At 47.8% G+C, this 14,658-nt stretch overlaps 1 protein-coding gene across 1 annotated transcript in view; it reads right to left on the bottom strand.

Annotated features, from left to right (window-relative positions):
• CPNE7 (copine 7) overlaps positions 1-13,966 on the bottom strand; it is a 33,922-nt gene extending 19,956 nt beyond the window's left edge. The window contains exon 1 of the mRNA XM_035118586.2: positions 13,793-13,966. Within this exon, the coding sequence (XP_034974477.2) occupies positions 13,793-13,966 (174 nt within the window). The remainder of the gene's footprint in view (positions 1-13,792) is intronic.
• Between the last annotated feature and the right edge of the window lie 692 nt (positions 13,967-14,658).

Genomic DNA, 14,658 nt, shown 5'->3' with positions numbered 1-14,658 from the left:
ATATGAAATGTTGGAGAAAATGCCGCAAATCCGCAGGCCCTGTTCTCTGCGTTCTCTACATTAGCAATATCAGAGTCTCTCTCTCTCTCTCTCCCCTGGATTAGCAGTGGAATTATTCTGATGAAGGAAAGGATATTCGTGGTGGGAAGGGAAGGGAAGAGTGAGTGCCGTCTCCTGCCCTTTATCTCCAGCTCCAGAGGGCTGGTTATTTGAGGCTGGTTATTTGCGGAACCCGGATAGCATCACAGCTCCCTCCCTTCCTCTCCTCCTCCTCCTACCTACCTTCTTAAGGGATAGAAGCTGGTGCTCTTACGGAAATGGAATAGAATTTTGCCTAAACATTCGGGGAATGGAATCGTTACTGTGGTGAATGCAGATGAGATGCTAATGAGCCATTCCTCAGGCACTGATCCCAGTTTTTGTGGGGAGGCTTTGTGAGGGTGCCAGGTTTTTTGGGGTGGGGTGGGGAGATTGTCAGGGTGGCTGGCAGCCTCAAGCTGAAGGTACCTGCCCTGCCTCTCCACCAGCGTTCAAGAGGGCCACTCCAGACTGGTGCTTGGTGTTTTTTTGCAGCGTATACTGCAACACCGATGCAACCATAGTTTGCTGGCGGTGGGTATAAACTGGACCCATCCACACATCTGTCTGAATGATGAGTTATCCTGTAATAATTCACCAATGATGAGTTATCCTGTAATAATTCACCAATGTCGCCACATCATGGCCATGCAAAAAGCGAGGCAAAAAAATAAGCCGGAATATTTGGGGTATGGAAAGTTGCCGGATTTCAGCAGAAAGTTATGGGACATGCACCGACTGGAAATGAAGCAGTCCAAAAAACTTTTGCAGGTGCAAACAGTATGGAAAGCAGAACCTCGTGAGACCACCACAATACCATTGTAAGCACAAATAATCAGGAATGCAAAATAAAAGGGGGTCCTTCCCTTCTGCTCACTTGGTCAGTGGCTGTCCCCTTTCTCTCTTGTCTAAAGTAGATCACAGGTCCTCTGTTCCTAGTATGTGAGTAGTGCTCTGTAAACAACAACAACCCCTAGGCAGTGGTGGATCCGTGGCTGTCCTAGGTTCAGTCCCCAGCATCTCCACATAGGGGTGGGAGAGACTCCTTCATGAAATTGTAGAGAGCTACTGCTAGTCCGTGAAGTAGAAAATACTGAGCTAGATAAACCAAAGGCCTGACTCAGTATCCTATGAATCTATCCCAGGCAGCCTGAGCTTTCTTTCACTTGCTGTCCCTTCACTGCCCCCGCCTCAACACATGCAAGCGCAATGATGGCATCAGAATCCACTCTAGCTCCATATTCCATCAGGGCTGGCACCAGCAACTTTTCATGACAGCATCCCTTGGGGTGCCAGTGAGGGTACCAGGGTGCCACTGCTTCATAGCAGTTCAGATTGGCATTGACCAAGCCCAGGAATGTGGCTTGGCTTGCTTGCACGAGCCATCTGCAACTTTCCTTCTGCGGGCACCACTTTCAGTGCCTCTGCTCTCCAGTTCTGGCACACTGTGGCAGTGGAGATTGTTTCAGTTGGTTGCGGCAGGAGCCGATGACAGAGTTGGCCATGCCTTGGAGAAGGAGGCAGATGAACGGGAGGTGTGCAAGTGTGCTGTGGCCCTATGGAGCAGCTCCCGCTTCGCTCAATGAGCTTGTGCAGGAGGCGCTCCTGGTGCTGTTTGTCCAAAAGCGATTTCTTTTTTTTGTTCCCAATTCCTCAAGCTGAATTAAAGCCTTTCAGACCAGCAGCCTGTTCCTTTGGGGGAGGGAAGAAAGTGCTCTTGCTTGCTTTCCCACCTGAAAGTGGGAACTTTCTTTCTCATCCTGGCAGGGAAGGGAGCAAGATTAGCCTGGCACAATGCCTCTCTGCTTTCCATATTGATTACGCAGCAGCAGGGAGGGCCCTTCCATTTGCTTCCCCAAATCCTGATTTCATTTGAGTTTCAATGAGCCAGCCGGAGGGATGCACGCTCCATGGCAATCGATTCCCCTAAAGCTCCTTCATCTCAGGAAACCTCACCAAAAACCTCCCTTCTAATGAGCAGGAATTTATTAATTTGATGCAATAACTGTCAGCTCTAATCTCCTCCAAATGTATGGCTAAGATCATCCTGGAGCAGCGCTCACCATCCCTCAAGATGCACTCTGAGGGTTTAATGCCAAGGGTCAGTGGCCGAACTGGACATGTCAGAGCAGACAGGGCAGCTTCCAAGTCCTGTCCATCATGTATGCTCCAGCTGGAGCTGCTGGCTGTAATTTTCTGTTTAATGGATTGATTGGCTCAGTTTTCCCCACTAAGTGACAGCCGCTTCAAAGCTGCTTGTCCAGTTGCACTGAACAGCAGAGGGCTTTGAGAGAAACAAAAAATGAGGCTGAGGTTGAGTTTCCTTGAACGAGTCGAGCCTCCCTCAACCTTGGGTCCTCCCAGATGCTTTGGACTACAATACCCACCAGCCCCAACTGGCCAAAACATCAGGAGGGCCCCAGCTTGAAGGAGGCTGTGCTAGTTGCTGGAAATGAGACTTTGGAAAATTATCCCTGTTGTGTTCTGCCTTTAGTGGATTCTGGAGCATGTGTTTATCTGCAATGAGGCAGGCATTGCCCTGGCATGTAGCCTGGAAACAAAGAGATCTTTGCAAAGATGCTGTAATGAGCCGTCCATTTTCAGTTGCACAAAGATAGGTGATCTACCTCAGTGGTTCCCAATGAGCGAAGTACTGCAGACCCCTGGTCTTTCAAAAGCTAAGTCATGGACTCCTTACTTTTGAAAATGTTGATGTCTCTGTGGTAGTGTTTGATATGTGAGCGGTGCCACCCTACCCTTCAACATGACCCAGCAGAAAACTGGGATGTGTGTCTTCCAGGCTACACTACTGTGCAAGTCATATGATCCGCATGAGAGCATGTTGCCCCAAACTGCAAATTTTTGGGCATTGCAATCTCATGCAAGATATGTATCTGGTCATGCATGATCTTGCATGCTTTTGGGTGCCATGCTCTCATGCAAGAGCACAGCCCCCCAAAACAGGATGTCTCAAGAAAGTTGAGGGATATGTACCACGGACTCCCTGGGTGGGTTACTCAGACTCCTGGGGTTCGAGTCACCTTTTGCTAACCAGCAACCAGAGAAGGTAAATGGTTGTTTCCTCTCCCGCCCTCAGAGCTGTCCTGGTTACACAGCAAGCAACAGGTGCCGAGCTGTGGAGTTGGCCTCGGTGTCAGCTGCCAATAACCCTTTGTCCACGGACGCTCCCAGAGGAAGGCAGAAATTGCTGCTACATTGCTGTACTTCTGTAATGATTTTTAAATAATGACAAAGCACAAAATGGTAACTTTATCAACGTCAGGGCAAAGCGCGCCGTCGGGATGCTGGCCAAAGTGATTTTCCATGGCCGCTAATATGGGCCAAGACTGCTGGGCTCCCTCGAAAATACAAGAGCCCATTTCAATATTGATTTTCGCCATGCCATCTAAGTGCAAACTGTGGATTTGCACTGCCTGCTTCAGACAATAAATTAGCCTCAACAACAGCCAAGTGGGCTTGTTCCAGGAAGGAAGACTTTTACTATGCTCAGCACCGCTCGGACCTGTCCCTTTCGCAGGGTGATCTTCTGGACGCTTTCCATGCTGTGCCGGGCCAAAGATCCACTTAGCCCAGAGCTTTGTTCTCTGGCAGAGGCTAGCCAAGTGCCCTTGGGAGGCTTTCAAACAAGACACGAGACCTTTTGCAGAGAGACAGCAGCTGTGCTGCCCTGGCAGAGAAACCAGCCAAGATTCCTGTAGCACCTCAAAGGCAGACACATTTATTAGGGTATGTCCAGTGCATTTCAAACAATATGGATCCAACTGCCCAAAGAAGTGGGTGTGCATAGCTGGCTCATTATCTACTGGATTAGGCTTCAGAATATACTGCCTTGGATCTATTGATACGAAAGAACACAAAGCTGCGATCTCAGATGAAAAGCGTCACATGCTCTCTGGCTCTGCTATAATTGTCTCTTCATCGTCACATTTCAAAGTAGCTCTTCCCCAGAATCGAGGCCGAGTCTGGCTTACTGGGCCTCTGCCAGAGAAGGGGATGACAAAAGCTAGGACTGGACAACTCTCCTCCTGCTAAACAACTTTCAGGCTGGCTTCCCTCCCTCTGAAAGCAGCTCCCTTAATTCAGCCTTTGTTCGGCTCCGTTTCCACTTCACTGTGGATTTTTCACAATGTGGTAGGCAATTAGAGCCTGCTTTCCAGAGCTCAGCTCGCTAGACCAGATGAAAGAATCATGAGAGGTGTTGCTTGCTGCCAATTAAATTTCTTTTGGAATGACCAGGTGGGTGGGCCACATTTTGCTCAGGGTCTGTCATATATTTGGGATTGAGAAGGGTGTTTAACCAAAATAAAAAACGAAAATAAAAATCTAGCTTTTAGGAGGCTTTTCTAGGTTTGGCTCCCCTGCAGTTCGTTGGTGGCTTGGCTCACTTTGGCTTCTCTCATTCTGCAATGCACCACATCTCTGCTGAGTCTGGGGCTGCCCAGGCTGCTTATTGCCTTCTGCCATGCTGGGACAGAGAATGGTGGAGCAGAGGAACATAGGAAGCTGCCTTACTCTGAGTCAGATCAGCAGTCCAGTATTGCCTACCCGTGAGGCAGGGAGCCAAATGCAGCTCTCCAAGCCTCTCTCTCTGGCCCTTGGGACTTGGCTCATGTCATACACCCTCCCTACTTATACCTCCACCAGCCCTTTTTGCTTTTTGCCTGGATGGAATGTGCCCTTGAACTCTGGTCATTAATCTTACTTGCCTCTGGCTCCACCTTCTGCTGGCATGTGGCCCTTGGAAGATTGCCCAGGACTGAGTGGAGCCCTTGGGTTAAAAAAGGTTCCTCACCCCTAGACTACACTGACTGGAAGCAACTCTCCAGGATTTTAGGTTTCCTTTGCAGGAGATGCCAGGAATTGAACCAGGTACTATCTGCATGCAAAGCAAATGCTCTACCACTGAGTTATGTCCCCCCCCGCCCCCTTTTGGCACAGTTTTGGGCTAGGCATCCCTCTGGCAACTATTCTGAAACTAAGCTTCTTTAAAGTAAGCCTTGTAGAATGAAGAGAGGCTGAAGCAGAGATCCATGCAAGACCAGAGCAGATTAATGCGATTCTGCTAAACCTTAGCTGTTAGGTAGCTCAGATATACAAAAAATGCCACAGAGCTTTCATGCAGCAACTTTGTCAGTCTGGTAAGAAGGTGACGCATGACCCAGAACTTACAAATGACAGATAATGACACACACTTAAAAAGAGATAATAACGTAGGCCGTGCTGCTGTAAAATTGAGCTGTTTAGAGACACACACACCCCAACTCCACAATTAGGCTTCGTGAGGAGTGTGATCTGTATTAATGCAAATCTTAAGATCTATATTACTCAAGGAGGGCTGCATTGTTTTATTCTTCATGGCAGCTGTCTGGCGCCCTCACCTCAGGATGTCTTGCAGTGTTGCTGTGGGTCTGTGGTCCCTAAGGTTCTTCCTGATGACCTCCTTTATTGAGCCTTCGCCCTGATTTGCTTGCACAAAAACCTGAGTGGAGCTTAGAACATAGCTGGTCTTTACTGAGCTGTATTCCTATTTGTTTGTGGGGAAGTTCTATGACAATGAGCCTTCGTCCTGCCTTCATTCTAGCTTGCCCAGCATCCACCCTAGTTTGGTGCTTCTATGTCTTGCCGTTAGCTCTTTGTTCATCCCCCCGTGTTTCAGTGCATTTCCCAGTCGGTCTTCCAAACCACAGATGTCAGTTTCTTTTTAAAAGCAGATTTGTGGCACCAGGGCAACAGAGCCTTTTCATCCGCTTCAATGGCACAAACATTAAGTTCCAGTATGCACATCACATCCACCCCCCTTCCTGCGAAATAGTGGCATTTTTGAGGCACTCTCAGACCATGCAAGCCTGGAGTTACCACTCCAGTATTTATGGAGTATTTCTATACCGCTATATCATATCATAAAACATCTGGGCACTATACAACACTAAAACATAAGGAGAGCTAGTGTGGCATAGTGGTTAGAACATTGGACTAGGACCTGGGAGACCAGGGTTTAAATCCCTGCCATTATGCTTACTGGGTGAGCTTGGACCAGTCAGTCTCTCAGTCTAACCTACCTCATAGGGTTGTTGTGAGGATAACATGGAGAGCAGGAGAAACAACTGTTCCGCCTCGAGCTCTTTGAATGGAAGGTGGGATATAAAACTAACGACAGCAATCAGCATTAAAAAGAACAACAACAGATACCGGTAATTATGAAGAGACTGAATAATCAAAAAAGTAATAATTAAACTGCTACAAGAGCCTGTCGGCATAAAAAGGTCTCCAAGGGATGCCTAACAGTCAAAAGCAATGGCTGCAGAATTTTCAGGGTGACTTAGAAAAATTAATGAATTGCAAACTGATGTGTAAGTGTGGGTACGGTAACTGAATTTAGGATTGGGGGGGAAAGGAGAAGCGAGAAAATTGACAGATTTCCCCCAGGGAAATGTATGTAGGCTGTAATCCTGTGTACACAATTTCCTGGGAGTAAGTCTCATTGAACTCAGTGGTGCTTACACATCTGAGTAGGCATGTCTAGGATTGCATGCTAATTTGCCTTCTTTTGAATTTTCAAAAGTTGGCAAGCACGTTGGTTGACGGCTGCTACAAGCAGGGATTGAGTGGAGGCAGAACAGCTGATTTTTGCTAATTTTTAAGAACTGTCGAACAATCCCAGCTTGTTGGCAACCTTGCATTCTTCTGCCCTTGACCAAAACACTTCTCCTGCTGCTCCTTTCTATCAGCCACTGATGTCTCTCCTGACACTGCGGTGGGGACAAACAGCTTAGCAGTTGCCAACTTTTTTTTACCAGCTCGGCACCTGCGCCCTTAACGACGGCTTAATCTTGAGAGCAGGAACTGTAGCTCAATGGTAGAACGTATGCACTGCATGCAGGAGGTCCCAGGTTCAATTCCCAGTACCTCTAGGTAGAGCCAGGCGAGATCTCTGCCTAAAACCATGGGAAAGCAACTGCATGTCAGTGTAGACAATACTGGGTTGGATGGACCATTTGTCTTCCTTGGTAAAAGCTAGCTTCATCATATGCTCTTGTGCAGATTGTAACAGGAGGAGACAGCACTGACCTCCATGCCATAAAAGCTTCACCTGATCCAGCCAACATTAGTTGCACAGGAGCAGCCGGGGCCATTCTTTTCCTGGTCAGTTGGCAACCCTGACCAAATTCTCTCTGTTGATAGCATGACATCTTCTTGGGACCTAGCTAGGAGGACTGAAGAGTGCACTGTGAGCAACTATGCTTATCATTGCAGTAAAGCCTGATCCCGCAGGAAAGGGGGCAGCTGAGGACTGTGCAAGCTTCTCTTGTGCAAGCTTTTGGGTATCACAGAACTCTTTCCCACACTGGATGAAAATGGATCCTTTGGTACCGATGTAGCAGCTGTGAGCAACTGAATAGATTTTAATAGGGTTGAATCCCCTAAACATTTCCCCCTTTCCATGTTCATGATGCCATAGAAGTTGCAGAACGTGAGCAGGGTACTGCACAAATTAGTAGCAGACAAGAAACCCCTTTTGGAGAGGCAAGAAGGACATGAAAGTTCAAAGAATTCCAGGAGCTCTCAAGTCCCAAACCTCACCTGGATCCTTACTAACCACTGCAAATATAGTAAGCATGCCCTTTGGGGAGGGGTGGACTCCCAGAAGGTTTTATGGCACCTTGAAGATGAATAGCAAATTTTATCATGGATTTTATGGGGTCCTCTTCATCAGAAGCTTGAAGCATAATCCTCAGTTGCAGGCAGAGAGAGAAAGAAAGAGAGCACTTAGTTTGTATGGGAGCAAAGGCTCTAAGTCGTGGTGCCAGATGAACATGAAATTCAAAAGGTGTACACATAGTGACAATTCAATTAGAGCCAGAATGAATGTGAGGTGAGCAGAGTGATGCTTTACAACAGCAGAGACAGGCGATAAAACAATCCACTTGGCAATGTTGAGTGAATTAACATCTCTAGTGGGAAAGGAAGGCATGGTCTCCATTCAGACCCAAATGAATAGGGGAGCACTGAAGGGCTACATTTCCTGCATCTGATGAAGTGGACCGTAGTCCATTAATGTCTATGCAGTCATAAAAACACATTCCTCTTCAAGGTGCCACAAGACACTTCGTTGCAACTGACTTACCACAGCTGCTACCCCTCTGGAAATGACCCTTTAGCCTCTTCCAGCTTTGTGTCCTCAAGATGCTGTTTTGAGTTTTCTGACTTTAACTAGACACCACATTTTTCAGAGTCTGGGGCCCCTCCAGGATTAAGGGCTCTGAAGCTTAAGCTTCATTAGTTTCACAGTAGATCCGGCCCTGCAGTGAGAACAGGAAGCTAGACTAGATGGGTCCTCTTTGGCTTTACCCAGGAGTCAGGCTTGTCTTATGCCTTGTGCCAGCAACCTGCTCTCATGCCCTGGGGTGCCTGGTGGATTCCCTCTGCAAGCTGAGCCAGAAAGTCCATCAGCCTGAGCACATCAACCCACATCCTCTGGAATGGATAGCCAAAGCATCTTCTCCAACCCCAGAAGCCCCTAATGGAGAGAAGGGCCTTTGACATTTCAAGGGACTGGCTGTCCATTTCTTCTAGCCCACCTTCCTGGCCTCTATTGCCACTGCCTACTCAGCGATTCATGCAGAGGATGAAAACCTTCAGTGCCAACATCTAACGAGTATCTGAAGCTACAGGCAATTAACCCTGAAACTGTTACAAAAGAGCCATGTGCCGGGAAGTGAGGAGAGGGAATCAGCCTGAGCCAGGAGCAACGAGAAAGCCAGGCGTTCTCCCCCTCCTTTGCTTGCAAGTGTACAAAGGAAGGAAAGGAAGATTTCAGGCAGGAAGCGGTTGGCAAGAGGCCCAGGTGAGGGAGTGAGCAAAGAGTTGTTTGCAGGTGTCGTGACCCAGCAGTTCACTGCTGTGACTCCTCAGAAGCCCCCCCCCCCCCCGGGGGCAGCAGCATGGCAAACCAACCTCATTCCCCAGGACATTCCAAGAGAGAATAATCACAGGATCGAACCCTTTTATCCTGCAAAAAGTCACCTGCAAATTTTCCCCTTTACACAGATTAATCAGGATTATGCAGAGTGAGGTAGCTGCCTCAGGCGGCAGGTGAAGCAGGGCAGGCAGCTCAGGCAAGGTGTCGGAGGATAGAGCTGTGGGTGCCCTGGAGGCTGCCCTCTGCACCCTAAGTCTGCTTCCAGGCTGTCAGCATGTTGCAGGAGGAATTCAAGCACATGCTGGAACTGTAGGCTTGTGCATTTAAAGCAGATTATAGTGCTCTGTTGCCCTGGTGAAACAAATCCCCCTTTTGAAAAGACACAGACTTTTTTGTGGTTAAGAAAAGGGCAGAGAAATGCACTGAGAAGTGTGGGATGGTGAATGAATGAGCCGCAGGAAGACGTGTAAACACCATGCAGGGCAAATCAGGGTGAATGCTTATGGTTGTATAACCTCTCTGCAAACCATTTCAGTAAAGACTGAACACAGTCTAACCTCCACATAAGCTTTGTGCTGGCAAATCAGGATGAATGCTGAGGAAGCAGGTTGTCTGCAGGAGTCTTAAGCCTGCCTGCTGCCCTCAGATGCAGTATTGCAATAAGATTCAACTGCCAATTTGATTGGTTTGTCTACTTGGAATACAGCTTGGGAGTGGTGGGGGGATACAGACCACTTTGCCCTTAGCTCAGGCAGGAAAATGCGTCAGAGCTGACCTGGAATTGAAGCCACAAATAATCATGGTTTAGTCCCAGAACATCTCCTTGTTCGATGTCAGGGCTTACTCCTGACGTATGTGACTTGATAATGGAGAAGGGTGCCTCAGAGCAGATCAAGAGGGCATTGCCTTCACCTCACTGAATAATCCCCACCAACTTTCCATGCTTCTGGGATCAGGGAGCAGAGATTCAAAATTCTAGGCAGCTTGTCCATCTAATGCAGGTCTGGGGAACTTCTTGCCCTGCAGATTTTGCTGATCAAAGGCTCCCATTGTCCCTGGCCATTGGCCACGTTTGCTGGGGCTGATGGGATTTATGGTTCAGCAACATCTAGCTTTCCCAAGGCTCCCCACACCAGGTCTCATGCAGTTGCGGTCCTCTGGGCAAGGATGGGCTGCATCTCTTCTAGGAGTTGTAATGAACCTTACCCACTACGTTGTGCAGCCATAGCAGTGACCAGAAAAGGAATGACTGCTGAGATGAACACAGACAGAAGAGACGCCTTGGTGCATCTGCAGCAGCACAACCAGACGCCTTCATCTGTCCCAGCTGCAACAAAACATGTCTTTCCCGTATCATTCTCTACAGCCACAGCAGGTGCTGTAACTCTCCAGCAGTTTGACTTCACCCCCAAAGGCGCACTTCTTTATTGTCTCCCAAGACAGACAGATGCCAACAATAACACTATTTGTTTATTAATTAAATTATTTACGTGCTGCATTTTGGGGCATTGCTGTCCCAAGGTGGCTCACATTATCAGAATAAATAAATAAATACTATCTTTTTTTAAAAAAAAATCAATGGCAACCAGCACTGACAATTATTATAAAAAGCCAGCTTAAAACAGTTACAAAGACTAACAAAAACAGCTAAGCAGAGCTATACTGTATATTCCTGCGTATAAGACTATTTTTTAACCCAGGAAAATCTTCTCAAAAGTCGGGGGTCGTCTTATACGCCGGGTCGTATTTCTTATACGGCGAGTATATCCCAAACTCTATATTTTAACTGGAAAAGTAGGGGGTCGTCTTATACGCCCAGTCGTCTTATACGCCGGAATATACAGGTAATTTTGTAACATAGCGCTGCAAGGAAAGCCTTTAAGAAAAGGAAGCAGAATAAAGGCATGGTTTCTAAATCAGTTTAAGAATCCATAGCATAGAGGCCATGCACCCCTCTGTGGGGACAGAATTCTATTCATTTAAAAGATTCTTTATCATTATTATTTTAAATCATTGTGAACAGCTGAAGAAGTAATTAAGGTCACTATCATCACGAAACACTAATTAGAAATGCAGATTCTTCTATTCCCATTTATCAAAGCACTATGAATGTGCATTCCTCAAGCTCTGCATAGAAAACGTTCCAGATTTTAATAGCATTTATTGGTATCTTCTCTCTCTTTTTAACTATTTGCTTTTTTATCTTTGGTTTATCACCAGACGCATTTAACCTGTAAATAATTAAGCAGAGGAGAAGGTGAGTTTGTGATGCAAATGCATTTTGCTTACTGAGTGGCCACAGCCCGTCATCTCCTATTGGAAAGCAAAGGCCAGGGATGCTGTCCAGGGCAAACTTTGGCCTCCCCAGTGCCTTGATCTTAGAAAGTAGCCACTGAGGCTGGCAGGGGACCTGGTATCCTCTTCCCAGGCCAGTTTGACAGTTCACAGCCAGCAGGAACCAGCATCAATTGAAGCTAAGAGTAAGAATGCCTGGCACATGCTACTCCAGAAGTGCTCCTGTCTTCAACATCAGGTAAGTGCTTTCAGTAGGGATCCATTTGTATTTAACTCTTGCAAAGCACTCAGTAGATTGACAGAGATGCATTCATTCTCACCAAAGATGTGCTTGAGAGCAGAATCTCCAGAAAGACCCTTTCATTGCATCACTGCATCTCCCAATGGATTCCCTTCTAGGCTGGGAGTTGCCAGAGAATGGGAAGGGGTAAAAAGTCATACTGGAGCTGTTCGACATTCACGCACCACCATGGCAAGGTAGGACCATCCTCAAATTGACTCCCTTAGGGCACAACCTGTGGCATACCAGTAGGTCTATGCAATGGGTGAGGAACCCTTTTCAACCCGAGGGCCACATTCCCTTCTGGGTGAGCTAGCAAGGGCCGCATGCCAGTGGTGGGTGGGGCCACAAGCAAAAGTAGGCAGAGCAACAAATGCAGATTTTACTTTTGTACAGGAGGCTAGTTTCTACACATTCACACATCCTTCTCAGTCCTCCATCCTGGTAAACAAGGGTCGTTATCAGCATTTAAGGGAACACTCCAATCAGAGAGGAAAAAATCTCCATGGCCAAAATAGGGTCAGTGATGGGTGTGGCCTGGAGAAAGGGGGCGTGGCCTGAAAGGGGGTGTCCCCAGGGCCAGATAGAGAGTCCTGGGCCTGAGGTTTTGCACATTAGGTGTATGCAGTCCAGTCCACCACAGCAAGCTAAGAGCCAATGCAAAACAGGATGGAGCCAGCCAAGCTCAGAGCTCCAGAGTGAGCCAAGCTGCATTTATGAAGGAAGCTGCATTTATGAAGGAAGACAAAATGCCCCTTATACAACTACAATCTTTAACCAATCAGTTAACTTCATTTTTAAAAAAAAAAATGACTAAAATGTGTCCCCCAATTAACCAGGCTCCTGCTTTAAAATTACACGGACACACACAAAATTGTAAAAACAGCAGAGGCCCTGCCTTTACTCTCTCATGGAAAAGAGGGAGAACACTGCAAAGATAACAGAGGCATCCTTCCTCTAAAAACGTCTGCATTTTGCTTCAGGAATATGGATTTACCCACATGAAAATATATGCAATTTTAATTGCTAGATTAACTAAATCTCATAGGATTAACTGAGTAAGATTTCTTTAATCAAGTGACAGGCCTAAGTTACTAATCAGTTGAACTTTATAGTGTGTGTGGAGGGGGAAATCGTCCTTCTTGAGCGCAAATCAGGCAATCAGAGTTTGAACATGATAAAATCTGTCTGGTGAGTCTCCGCCAAATCAATTGTGCTGGGCATTGTAAAACCAAGACACCTGGGCAATTAATGCAAGGCTTTTGGAAGTGGGGCTATGTCCCACCCACCCCTGTCTTCCCCAAAGCCAGCCCTTTGTGCCCCTCTGATCCTCACACACACAAAACCACACTCCTGTGAAGTAGCCTACAATTATTCCCATCTGTTGACAGGAATTCAACCATCACAAGCCCATGTGGTGGCTGAAACACAACTGCATGGCAACCACCACACCCTGGGAGCTGCCATTTTGGAAGCAAACAGCGAATCCATCTTTCTGCTCTATAGTTCATCGGGGCAGCCCGGTTTCCAATTTTGATGTTCTCCTCACGAGCCTTGTCCAAGTGAAACCATCCAGGCAATGGGGATTGCAAAGGTTTGCATTCATTCATTCATTCATTCATTCATTCATTCACTCACTCATTCACTCAAAAACCCATTCAGGCCTCTCCTTCCTAGAAGCTCAGTGATATCCAGTTCAACAGTTGAAACCATTATTTTGAAAGCCCTGCCCTTCTACTAGCTCAACCCTAGTCCACAAAATCCAGACCGTCTAGAAAAGGCTTATACTCGGACTTTTGCAGGTCCATAAAAGCAGAACCACCATCAAAAACGCTTCTCAGAAATACACCCTTGCACTTCTATATGTGGCACATGGGTGGAAATGGGAGGAGGGTGCCCTGAGTCAGTTTCATGACCAGGATGAGCTAAAAGATGATGAGCTATAGCATAGGGTCCAATATATCTCAAATAATGCCTAGAAGAAGAGGTGAGAGGAAGGGGAGGCCCCTGCAGTAGTGGCCCTCGTGCTTCCAGCACCAGCAGTTGGTTCACTCTGCTCTGCGCCTGCTGAAGATGGTTGCAGGGCAGCAGGTGAAACCAACCTGGTTGCTTAGCAACACCATACTCCCATCCCTCACCAGCCCGTCTTGCCTGCCTCCCCGCTCTGACCTTCCATTCCCCGCGAGCCTGTTGCCTACCTCCATCCACTGCCCTTGGGACTGCATGAGGAGCACCACGCAGGGATCCGACTTGTTGAGCGTGTCACGGTCAAGCAGGTGCTTGCAGCTGACCCGCAGCTCCACCTTGGAGACGCAGGTGGCAGAGACAACGCCCAGGTTGGCCTGGGAAGTTGGGTCCAGTAACTCGTTCATCCTGCTCAGGGAGGAGGGCCCTCACTCAGCAACAGCTGCAGGTAGCAGAGGCAGCAGATAAGAGTGGCTCAAGGGCTTGGGTGCCCAGGAACATCCACAACCAGATCTGGGGTCCGGTGATGATGGGTTGGCTGCAGGGCGGCTTACGGCACAGCCAAGGAGCCTGGCTCACCTTCAGCCCTGAGGCGTCGCCACTTACCAAGGGACTGCTGGGTTTTGTCTGCAGTCTATGTGGTCAATGCAATCCCAGAAATGTGAGGAGCATAGCCTGAAGGAGGCACTGCCTCTTGTTTGCTTGGCTCCTGCCAAGCAGAGCTAATTAAAGGAGTTTGTCTTCTCCCTACAAATTAACAAGTTGTGTTTTGCTGCCTCCTTCTTCTTCCTCTCACCCGGATGCCAGATCCCACTCAGCTTCCCTCGTTGCTGGCACAGATCTAGCCTGGGTGCATATGTAGCCTGGCACCCTCCCTGGAGAGATTGGGGAAGGAGGTGGCTCTGTCTTCCGGCCTTTGCTGGTCTTCAGGACTTCGGAGAATAACAGGTCAGGTTGGGGAAGAGGATAGGAGTGTGGGAGAGAGAGAGAGAGACGAGGCTCTTTTTCCAAGTCACCAAGAGCAGAAATAACCTGGCAGTCCCCTGGATTTCTGGATCTTGGGTTGACACAACAGGAGACAGGGCACGGATTTCACAAG

Source organism: Zootoca vivipara, chromosome 6 (assembly GCF_963506605.1).
Source record: "Zootoca vivipara chromosome 6, rZooViv1.1, whole genome shotgun sequence".
In the NCBI taxonomy this organism is placed as follows: domain Eukaryota; kingdom Metazoa; phylum Chordata; class Lepidosauria; order Squamata; family Lacertidae; genus Zootoca; species Zootoca vivipara.
This window is presented reverse-complemented; position numbering and strand designations above follow the sequence as displayed.